The 12,490-nt window shown below is 38.4% G+C and overlaps 1 protein-coding gene across 8 annotated transcripts in view; it reads right to left on the reverse strand.

Moving 5' to 3' along the window:
• The window catches only part of dgki (diacylglycerol kinase, iota), a 90,507-nt gene that overhangs the window by 45,050 nt on the left and 32,967 nt on the right, over positions 1-12,490 (reverse strand). For all 8 annotated transcript variants that reach the window (XR_006376910.1, XM_044186885.1, XM_044186884.1 and 5 more), the window contains exons 2-3: positions 5,097-5,205; positions 1,599-1,694 (exon numbers count right to left, since the gene is read on the reverse strand). Coding sequence is in view for 7 of the 8 variants with exons in the window: in XM_044186885.1 (XP_044042820.1) it covers positions 1,599-1,694; positions 5,097-5,205 (205 nt within the window). In the remaining variant the exon portion in view is untranslated. The remainder of the gene's footprint in view (positions 1-1,598; positions 1,695-5,096; positions 5,206-12,490) is intronic.

The raw sequence follows: 12,490 nt of genomic DNA on the forward strand, positions 1-12,490 counted from the left end.
ATTGTTTAACTGACTGCACTCAATCTTTTTTAAAGTGATTTTCCACAGAGCACCTGTTAGGATTTGCATATAGATAGAGTCTTATAGATAGAAGGTCAGAGTAGAGGTTCCCAACCCCCGGGCCCCAGACCAGTACCAGGCCTCAGAGCGTTTTCTACTGGACCACAAGGAAACCATATGATTCTGAAAAAAATCAAAATAATTAACTTTCAGCTAATTTTGCAAATACCTTGAGTTTGGCGCAGTCTAAGCTGCATTTGTCCCTCCCTGTCACGCCACAAACAACAATATACTGATTTTTAATTAAAGTACAGCTCATCTGTATGTGAGGTAAACAGTCCGTCATGACCACTTGTCATCATTCATGAAATCTGTGTGAGGATGCTGCTGAGAAGTCTATTTGTATTTTTAATTTAGTAAGTAACCACAATGATATACATCAATTAAGTTATGTTTTTTTTTTGTTTTAAGTTTCTGCTTAGTTTTGTTGTTTTTGTGCTAGTATTTCTCTCTCTTGGGCGCTTTCTCTCTCTATCACAAGCTCGTGGGACTGAAACTGTATCTTCCAGCGTGTGCACTGATGGGGAGAGGAGAACAATTATGATATTGTCGATGTAAAAACTGTCCGTGGTGCAAAAAAAGGTTGGGAGCCCCCCGGGGTATTACTTCTTATATAAGTATCAGTAAATTAATCAATTAACTTTATTCTAGAACATGGGCTAATATTTAAAAATATGCAACACACATATACAGTACATAACACACACAACTTATAACATCTAAAATCTACATTTATAAACATACTGTACACGTCGCAATAAAAACACGGCATCGGAGATACAAAATATTTTAATGGTATATAGCGCCATTCACACACACACACACACACACACACTCACACACCGATGGCAGCGAGCTGGTCTAACCGGGTTGGGGCTGGGGATCGAACCACCAGCCTTGTGTTCAGTGGAGGACCCGCTCTACATCCTGAGCCACAGCTGCCCCTTTGAGTATAACTTGTTCAGTATTTGCTGAGATTTTTGCTGTCTAATCTTCATATTCGTATGGTTGTTAAATGTTTTATTAGATCTTTTTATTGTGTTTATCAAGTTTATTTATCAATACTATATATAGATTCTATTCCACATTCCTCTGTCATTTATTTGTTTGTTTGTGTGTTACTGTGTTTTGCATACAACAAGCTGCTCCAAACAAATTGCCCCTAGTGGGATTAATAAAGTTATTTGTATTGTATTGTATATACAGTACACTATAGCATTAGTATTGGTACTTTGGTTTTATTTTTTATTTGGGAGGCCCACTGTATGGGCCTATGGCTTCTTGACCTCTCCTGTCACATCTGTTTAACATCTGTTTCCTGTTTCTGTGCTGTTTTCTATGAATGCAAATTAACAAAATAAAACTTAAATAAAATATTAGCATATTTGGATACTTAATAAGTAAACAAAAGAGCCATTCAAAACCCATGTAAGACTTAAGTGCTTTTTAAACTATACTTACGAGCCCCACTATATCTCACACACACACACACACACACACACACACACACAGGAGTGGTTAGTGTGTACACTACTCACTGCGGTCTTTAGTAGGCAGGTGTCCTCCCCGAGATAACAGAGCTCTCCTGAACAACTCGTCTCCATCCACAGGTGATCCCCATTCACTGCGTTCTCCTGCAGAGACACAGACAGAGAAAGTAAGAGAAAGGGAAATAGTGATATAATAACTCACATTATCCTTGCGCATCTCTCACCCAAGATATTTTCAGTCACATTAAACTGCAACCATATGCACATTAACACTCCGCAGTGAAAGCGGTCAACAAGTGTGTCAAGCACTTAATTGCCGCTGCTGAGTAGGCGGGTAATTTCACAGCGCATGTTAATTCAGGGTGCTAATCAAAACACTACAGGAGCTACTGATTCAAGTGCAAACACACGCATACAAACATGTAAGTGTGTATGATTGCATGCATTTGTGCATCATTTATTTACAATGCCTAACACAAAATATCATCAGGACCACAAAATTTTGTTTTCTTTATTTACATTTTTTAAATCTGGCTTTATATTACAAATGTGCACAGACACAGCTGAGGTGATTGCCGACTGATTTTCTCTGCTTCAGAACCTAAAATATTAAAAAATGTAAGAATAATCTTTTGGAACTTCAGCCACTCACTCTTTCTGCTAGAATTAAAGCTATATGTGAGAAAAAAAGTTAGGCTAATAATAGTTAAATAATGCTGTCAGCTCAACAAATCGGTCAGAAGTTGAATTAATATATTTATAGAAGGTCAATCTTTTTGTTGGTTCTTCAAACTTTTAAACATGGGAGTAAAATACATTTGTGTTAGCAAGATAATTGCTGTAAGATAATCGGCTCAAAGCAGAATATACAGCAGCAAAAATACTGTGGGTAACAGATAGGCAATCAATCAATCAATCATAATGCTCTGCAATGGACCTGCTTGTTTCCTAAATGCTAGTCTTAATGGACGGCAACTGAGGGACAAAAAGGTGAGAAATCATGTGAAATACAATGCTTGCATTTTGCCTTGTGTGTTAAACAAAGAGGTCTTGCTGTATAAAGTGCAAAATACACATTTCTCCTAATTTGCTGCATTTCTGCTGATGTAATTATCATAGTTTTTATTGTCATACAGATATTGCTGCGATGTTGATAAGTGACCAACTGGCCAAACAGAGCTGGACTGTGATAAATAGAGCCAAAGCTGTCTAATCTTGTTCTAATCTCTCCCTCTGTCTCTCACTTGTCTCTGACGGTAAATCATAGCCAAAATTGCCTCTGCCACAGTAGAGAGTCAGCCACGGTAAATCACTTTCAATGGCCAATTTGTAAACATTTCCATTTCCTCCTCCTATATCTTGCAAACTTACAGTACATACAGTAGGAACGCCCCAAAAATACAAAAAAATCAGTTCTTAGTTATGCCGCTATTCTGTCATTTTGCTAAATGTGAATATGAACAAACACTATATGACTCATCAGCATCAAAAAGGCAATAAAGCCATAGTAAATCAACCCCTACTGTAAGTGTATAATGAGTTGATTATGATGATGATTATGATGATGAATGATTTAAGTACAATGATTATATGTGAGTGAGTGTGTGTGTGTGTGTCATGCAGAGAGCTAAAGGCCAGCGATGACGAGGTGGAAGTGTCCCTGCAGACAGAGCCAGAAGGGACTCTCAGATGTGGGTCGACAACAGTTTGTCTACTTACAACTTCCAATTCATAATGCGACACGTTTTATTTACTATTCATTATGGATGTATGATTCACCCAGTGCCTAATTATACAATATAACAGACTGAAAGACGAGAAATTATTGGTTGACCAAGCTCACTCGAGACTTTGAATCTCCCACACAGACATTCTTGTTTTTGAACTTGATTACCCAGGATGCATTTCAGTTGTTTTCTGATTCTTTTCAATGAGTTTGAAGTTTTTTGGATGCTTTTTTGTGCTCTAAGGGCCTTGTTTGTTTTCTTTTCTGAGCCTGGTGTGCTCCAAACTGAAAACGCACCTACGTTGATGATTCTGAGTAAAAACCTCCCTCTGTCACAGTCATTCTTTTCTTGTTGAATCAGATAAAAATAGAAGCATGCCTTTCTTCCTTTGGGCCCATTGTAAACAAGGTAAAGTTGGCAGCAGTTATTCCTGCCAACCTTTTTTTCCAGAAACACAGACTATCCTTACAAAATCAGTTCTAACAGAATCTTAGACTGTTTTTGTGATAATTGCAGACCAAGATAACTGAATTGGCAGTGGATTTTCTGAACAATTGTGACACAATTTACAAATATTTTGTGTTATTTTGCTTATTTTGTCATCCAAAGAACTAACTTAAAGAAATCATAGATCATTTCTAGGTAGTTATTTCTAGTAGGTTGTTTCTAGTTGATCTTCAAATTTTCAGAGATGGTTCAGTTTAGGTACTGTCGGAGATTAGATTTGACATATTTTATTATTATTTCTAGTTCTATTCTATTAGTTCTTCTATTCCTGTGTGCACTGACGTGACAGTGAGCAGCTGTAACGAAAGAGTTTCCCCTCGGGGATCAATAAAGTATTTCTGATTCTGATTTGATTTGTAAGATTTGAACTGGTGGAGGTGATAAACAGCCTGGAAGTAAGCTCTGCCTGACAAAACCACTTTGGGGCAAAGATTTTAGTTTATTTTATGAGGATTACAGAAAATTTCTAACCTTTCCCTTGATTTGACCATTTTCTGCTGAAATATGGGCCTTTTACAAAATTGCACACTCTTCTGAATGATGAAGTCATCACAAGATCAGATTGCTTGAGATATGAGGTTTGAGTGCCGCAGCGGAAATGGACTAACCTGAATGTTTGCATGTCTTTATACTATTTTCATTCACATGGATTTCAATGGGAATGAAGATGCCAATTTTGTTGCACTTTTTGATCATTAGTGACTCATTTGCAGAGTTGTTTCATGACAATTTTCAGAGTACTTTCCATTTCAACTTGGCATTTCCCTAAGCATTGGGCCTGTGCTACATTTCAAAGCAGAAAGTGTTTTAAAATGTCTCTTTAGCTTTGTGAGGCGTTATGTAAATGAAATCCATTAAATTCTGCAAAATAAACCCAGAGTAAGTCACATCCCATAAAGTCCTGACACATAAAACTTTCTTTCCCACGCTCAGTTATCAAGACATTTTCCAGTAATGATCAGAAACCCAAAAGAAAATTGCTGCTTTTCGTTTCCACACAAACATACGGCTGTTGAAACCGGTCTGCTAACAAATCTGTTAACATAAAAATCCAAATGTCATTCAGTGACTCAGCCTGACACAATAAGGACAACGGAGGCTGGGAAAACTGTCTTTTTGTGCAGTATTTGAACTCGTATGCATGATGTACATTTTGCATTTAAGCTCTTACAGGTACGTGCATAAGTCTGCATGCGTAAAATCTAGCAAAACATAAATATATGTGCAATAAATACACATAAACAAGAAGCAGAGAACAAAACTGAAATGTTCAATTTCAATCATATAAACTGAGTGCATGTGGATGTCTGACCGTCCAGTCCACGCCGGCGCGCAGCTCCTTGTTGGGCCCGTTGGACGCAGGAGGCAGGGCGGGTTGGGGTGGTCCGAGGTGCTGGAGGCCTGAACGGGAGATCGCTTTCCTAAAAACAACATGAAACAAACAAGAAACTTTATTAACAAACAAAGCCTGAAATGCCTGTCAAGAGACTGTCATCCTCATGTATGACACAGCTCTCTCACCACGGAGCAGCTAAATCACACAGAGAACTAGATTTCAGTATAATTTAGTATGTAAATTAATTATTCATGTTATGAGACCACATTTCAGCAGGTTCAGCTGGAGATATTTGGTTGACTAGAAGTGGGAACAGCTTGGAGGAGAGACTGCCAGCAGCACTTTCGGGTGACGAAGAGAGAGACGGAGACAGATCTGTTCTGTCAGAGGATGAGTCAGCAGCCATCTCTCTCTTCATGTTTGAGTCTCTGACTCTCGCCCTATTATACTTCCTCTTCCCATTTTCTGTCACCTATTTGTTTATCTATTTCTCCGTTTTGATTTTCACCTCCTTCATCCCCATGACAGAGCCAGCCCATCATTTCATCATCTCTCTATGTTTTCATCTATTAACTGTCCATCTAGCATCTATCAGTAACAATTGAGTGTTCACTAAACCAGCAAAAGACAATTTGTTCATTGTTAAAAGGCGCCTTTAAAAGGCCCTGAAAACCTATTTATCAGCTTCTTACTATAAGCAAAGTGGTCCCAAAAGAATACAACATTTCCTGCCAAGATTTTGGTTATTTTGCTTATTTCACATGAGAGAGTTTTTGTCTGTGCTTTTCTCACTGGTTTGAGTTGGAAAACGATGAGTAATACTCCTAGTGACGAGTTAACTGATCTTCATGTTTAAAGTTGGTGGAATGCCCCTTTAAGAAAAGTATGAATCAGATATGACAACATCGATAACATTTAATCCAGTATCAATATATTTTTGATAGGCCACTATTGTCATTTTGCTGGAAAACAATATTGGATGAAGGACCTTCGCCACAGCTGAGAGTTAAGTGAACTGCCACCTCTGGATCTCAGACCTCTCTGCCCGGTAACACCCATGTCTTTCAAACTCCACACCTCGTAACACGGTTTTCCCCGTTATTAAATTGTAGCCTCTGAGCCGAACATGAGAAAACCCTGGTGACATCGTCAGGGTTATTTTCTCAGACTTGACGAAGCTCCTCTGGAGACACAGAAGACTTTATACAACTGTTTTCACAGGCACCAATCAGAATTTAGCAACATTTGAATTGAAATGTGATGACAGTCGTGGTGTTGTTTGCTTATGTTATTGGCAATGTCACTCAAATCTGATGTGACCACACCCACACAGTCCTGATGAAGCAGATTAGTTTTGACTCTTAAAATAACAATCTAAACAACAAATCTAAATAACAACTATCATTTGTTTCAAAACTTTAGCTTTGACTGTTGCTTATTTAGGCATGAATATTTAATGTTGCAGAGACATTTTCAGGGCGTCAACATGCATATTAAGTTGCTGAAACCTTTTCGACAAGAAATTGCAATAAAAGAAAATTCAGTATTCATTCTCGAGAAGGCCCTAAAATGGTTTCCAGACCATGTGAAACAAATACTCTCTGTTTGAACCCAAAGGAAGCACTGCAATATCAGTGAAATGTACTTTTTCCATAATTTCACACAAACTTCCATACTTTTCCACATCTGGAAAATGCAGAATTCCTGAATCAGAAGGCAAAGTGGCTCAAAAGCAGGACTTTTATGTTATATTGGTAATTATCGGAATGAATGAACGAATGTGTGTGTGTGTGTTTGTGTCTGACAGTGGAAAAGGTTGCACGGAGCATCTGACCCCCCTGTTGAAAGTTTCAGTGGCCGTCTGTCTAAAATTATCAACGAGGACAAAGAGGAGTCCACTTACACACACTGTAACCTGATGACACACACATATATGCATGTACGCGCCCTCACGACTCTTGGGATAAAAATAGTATTGCGTGGGTGACAACAGCACAAATGCGAGGACGTATGGTGACTGGACATATGCCACATAGAACAGGGGACCACACACACACACACACACACACACACACACACACACACAAACTTAATGAGTCTAATATCATAAATCAATTCAATGAATGTATTTTTTTATGGAAATGATATGGATGTTTACATTTTTTACAATAAGTGTCTTATTTTTGTAGTTTTGTTCATCATTTGCTTTAGGTTTGATAACTTGTAGTCATATATTTAACCGCTGAGATCTGAGGACATGCATGGCAATGTGCTAGACCCGAGTCCATTAAGGGAAGTAACACGAGCAGTCAGACCATCAGACAGGTTGTGAACGAACCCACAGTTTTATTGAAACCAGTTATTTGGAAGTGAAACAAAAGGCAGAAAGTGAATGTATGTAAATACAGACTAAGCTTGTTTTGTGTATATAATTAATAATCTTTGCTGTAGTTTTTGTTTCATTTTGCTCTGTTTCAGACCGAGTTTTGTTTGAAGTTATGAGTATATGATGTTTGCTGGAATATATTTTGAAACAGGAAGTGAAAGTGAAAATGAAGAAAAATGTTTTGCTTTTAAGTCGGTGAGTAAAATAATATCATAACTAGTAGAAATGACGGATAAAACTATGCAAATAAGATCCTGATTATTACAACTAGACTTTGAACATTCAATACACACGCACACACACACACACACACACACACTTAACCCTGTTGCTTATTGCCGTGCGTGTGAGTGTTGAGCGGTGAGGATTTTTATAAACTGATTATGGTTGATCAGATATGAATGAATAGGCTGTGTGTGTGTGTGTGTGTGCATGTACGTCTATTCATAATGAAACAATGCCTGCATGAAAGTGTGTACCTGAGTGTGTTTTGTTGCTAACAGGCAAAGAGGGAAAGTCAGAGCTTCTTAAAAAAGACCCAGCAGCATCAATGTACTTGACGTACTTATCACGAAACAAGGTAAATGGGAATACACACTTCAATATGCAAACACACACACACAGACACTCTCATTCAGAGGTCATGGGGCACCATTATATTTGAGTGAGTCCTAATCTACTAAAAGCAGACAGGACTACAGGCATTAAGGCTCACTCCTAAAATCTAAACACAAAAAAACCTGCAGTTTTTCTGTGGTCTGCACACATCAAAACCATGGTAGTACACACACATAAACACACACACACACGCACACACACGCACACGAACACGCACACACTTTGCCTCAAAGTAGATTTGTCCACAAAAAAGGCAGTAAGAGAGCATCAATCTAAAAATAAATCTTTAATCTTCAGCATTAAAATAAACAGGAATGACAGCTAAACAAAGCGAAACTACCTTGTGGAAGAACGCAATTCACACGACGTCAACCACCAATATCCATTGCAGTTTCTTTTTTCTGAAGTATTCAGATTCATACCGTAAGTAAAAGTAGCAATACCACAATGTAAACATACTCCATTATTATTATAAATGTAGAAGTATTACAGTATGAGCAAAATATACTAAAAGTATCAAAATTTAAAATGTGCATTATGCAGAATAGCCCCATTAAGAATGCTACATTTTCACATATATTACATTATTATATTATTGGATTATATTACTCATGCAATAATGTGTAAGTAGCATTTTAACTACTTTATAAGATGACCACATGTATTGTTGTATAAAACCTTAAACTACAAAGTATCTGGTAACTATAGCTGTCAAATAAATGTAGTGGAGTAAAAAGTACAATATTTCCCTCTGAAATGTAATGGAGCATAAAATATGGGTACATCAAAATTGTACTTCAGTACATCACATGAGTAAATGGACTTTTTACCACCAGCTGAATTTGGTAAGCACACCAAGTGACTATTTGTGTGTCGTTGGAGTTTGTTCCCCAAACAGAAAAAAATCAAACGTTTGCAATAAAAGAAGACATCCATGCTCGTCAAGATTAAAGTAATTAAAGTCAAGCGCAGTTAAAATGATGGATGAGATTCAACCCTAGAAACCACCCACTGATCAAACATCTGTACGGCCAAAACCAAAACATACAAATTTACAAACACAGACATAAACTCTTTTTTTTTTTTTACAGATCTTGAAGTAAGTGGTGTCTCCACAGCTAAGATAACGTTTAAACAAGTCAGGTGCGAAGAACGTTAGCAGAGAGGAACAGAAACTCAATGTGTTAAAGCCTGAAGAGACTAAACTGAACCCTGAATGGTGGAGTTGAATGCAGCTGCTCTCTGCTCCCAACACCACCTACTCTCTCTCTTTATAAGTCTCTCTCCCTTCCCTCCCTTTACTGTTCTCTTTATCTGGCCCCTTCCCCTTTCCTGTCTGTGGAAATAATCGCCCCCCTCTTCCCCCTCCACTCTCTTCTTCTATTCTCCTCCTCTTCCTCCACTGTGTCTCCTTTTTGTCTTCTTGTCCCTACCATCATGTTCAGTTCTCTCAGATCTTCCCTTCACCTCCTCCCCGTCTAATCTCCCTCTATTCTCTTTGCTCCTCCTCTCCTACAATTCCTCCTCTCTTGTCGTACTCTGCTCTTCTATCTCATCCTCCCCCTTGTCTCCTCTCCTCCTCCTCCTCCTCCTCCTCCTCCTCCAGCAGTGGTGGGTTGTCAGCGTTGCTATGACAACGGCACAGCGGGAGCATCAGCAGCTCATCCAGTAATTATATCGGTAGAGAATCTGCTCTGTGTGTGTGCGTGTGTGTGTTTCAGCAACTCTACATTAAACTGTAAATGCAGTTACTTAGACAGAAGCCTCATCACCCCATGTGGGATGACTGTGTGTATGCGGACACACACACACACACACACACACACACACACACACACACACGCAGCGCATATACCGTCTTCATTTCACAGCCTACACACTGAGGATGATGTAATCTCTGTAATTCCTCAACTGTTTTCTAAATACAGATCCTCTGTAACCAAGGAGGGGTCAACTGTTACTACAGTAGGAACTGTTTAAGTATGTTCAGTACTATTCAGGTGATTATGGTGGGAAGAAAATAGGCTTCTCGTAGTGGGTGGTATCACTGATGTTAAAGAAGCCTACACTGGAGTAATTTTTTCCGCACCATCGCTGTCTTTTAACCAGTTTCTGAAAATCCCTGTGTACTCAGCCAAGGCTAGGCAACACCGTTTATGATTAATGATAAAGTGAGAACAAAAGTAATAGCCAAAAAACAAGCAGCTGCAAGTGGGAGGAATTGAATTTAACATCTGACTGGTAGAGCGGAAGATGTTGTGATTATGTGGGAGAAAGTTGATTGACAAAACAGACACAACTGCACCAGTGTGGGTTCAGTACGACAGTTTCTCTGTACAGGCAAATGTTTGTTCAAGGAATGATGGAAAATTCAAAATTTGTAGGTTTTTACAAGAACAGAAGTTGTACTACATTATGAGAGCAATGTATGATCGATTGTATAATCGGCTATTAAAGCTATTAAATGCGATTACTTATGCTTTCATAACTGTTTGCTTATTTGGTTAAAAGCACTATGTGAGAAATGTGTGTTTCTTCATCCAAACCAGTGCTAATACATCTTAAAATGTGAAAGAGTCATATGCAACACAATCTCAGAAGGGTTTTCTGCAGATTATGACGTTAAGTTAATTGTTATGTTTAGTGCTGGAGTTTTAAGCAGTTGCCTGAAGCGGCAAATGTCACGTCACTGTGTGCTCCAGATGTACATATTTTGGTGCTGACACCACACTAAGGCAAGTCACACTGGCTTATGGTTATGAGTATCAGCCAAGGAGGTTAATTTTCAGATTCATGTACTTCTGAGTTTTGAGTAACATCTACATTTAAAACACGTATTCATCACCAACAGAAACTGAACACCTGCACAAAATCCCAACAGCTCCCCACCAAATAATCAACCTTGAAAAGCACACAGCAGTCAGAGCCATTCAACTTCAGCCTGACATTTAGGAGGGGTTATATGGAGTAGCGTCTCAAGAATTGATTTGTTTAACTACCGGTTAACAGGAAAAGCCTTAATATGACGCTGGTTACAATCCCTGTATAGATACAGTTACTGGCAGAATTTCAAAGGTTAACATGGCTCAACATTTTCACTCACCTGTAGCCAAGAAGCCGGTGAAACCAACGCACTTTTTTCACCCTCCTTCTCCTTCCTCCCTGTCCACCCGCTCCAACATTTATCATTGTTATTCTCAAAGGTTCTCTCACTTATTCTGTTGCTAATATCCTTGTCTCCAAAGGTAAAAAAAAACAACCTCCAGTGCGGAGTGATTCAACCAACAGTTATTTCCCTCCACACTCACAGCACAGGTCAGGTAATTATGCCAATCAACGTTACAGGCAACGGAGACCTGACACCAGACATCTGAGCTCTGTACTGTGTAACAATGTGTGTGTGTGTGTGAGTGTGTTTTTTGATTCGGGTTAGAGTTGAACTTACGTAGGTGGTACAGAGTTACGATTTATCTTGAGATTAGGCCTGGTTTTAGATCAGGCTTGAGGATGGCAAAGCAGTGGTGAGATTAAGGTTATAGGAAATGAATGTAGTCAATGGAAGTAAGAAACAATAGTGTGTGTGAGTGTGTGTGAGAACAGTGGTGTCCAATGAACTATGACACTGGATCCACTACACCTCACCTCCTTCCTCAACTCTCTTCTACCTCTGCCTCTTTTCTTTAGATTAAAGGTAATAAGCAAATTTACAAGCACAAACAGAATAAATCAGCATCAATTTATCATAAGCATCATAAAGAAGCAATCATACAAATTATAGTCGTGCATAATCGCAAATATTATTGGTAACAGTGACACTGTGATGTTATAGATATCGTCTGGGATTTCGGTTTATAATAATTGTTTTTTATTACATTACATTACAGTAAAGGGACATAAATTGGTGAAATCCATTGACTGACATAAACAGAAAATACCTCTACCTGGAAATGGGCGACAGTAGCCCGGTTTTACTTTTCCACCTCAGCCAAGCCATTTTTGGCATTTCCACTCAGGCTTTTTTTTTTTATGTGCATTAAAACAGGTGGATGGAAACATGTGAATAGATCAAATCTTCTGTGATGGTTTAGCACATTCATATTGCAATAAAGTGACAATAAATTTTCTCAAAATTCAACTGAGAAAGTGTTAGATAAAATAAACAGAAATGCCTATTTTTGGCAGTTTAAATGAAGGTAATTTATCATATTGATGCAAAACTCCTAAAAAACAGTATTAAAGAGATAGCTAACTTGTTATGAACAATACAGCAACACTAGAAACGCCCAGAAACACTACCTGCTAGGTTATCATTTACATTACCTTTGACTAGTTTTCTAAAGCTTCATGTGTGTGAATATCTTCTGAA

This window comes from Siniperca chuatsi, linkage group LG23, assembly GCF_020085105.1.
Source record: "Siniperca chuatsi isolate FFG_IHB_CAS linkage group LG23, ASM2008510v1, whole genome shotgun sequence".
Classification (NCBI taxonomy): domain Eukaryota; kingdom Metazoa; phylum Chordata; class Actinopteri; order Centrarchiformes; family Sinipercidae; genus Siniperca; species Siniperca chuatsi.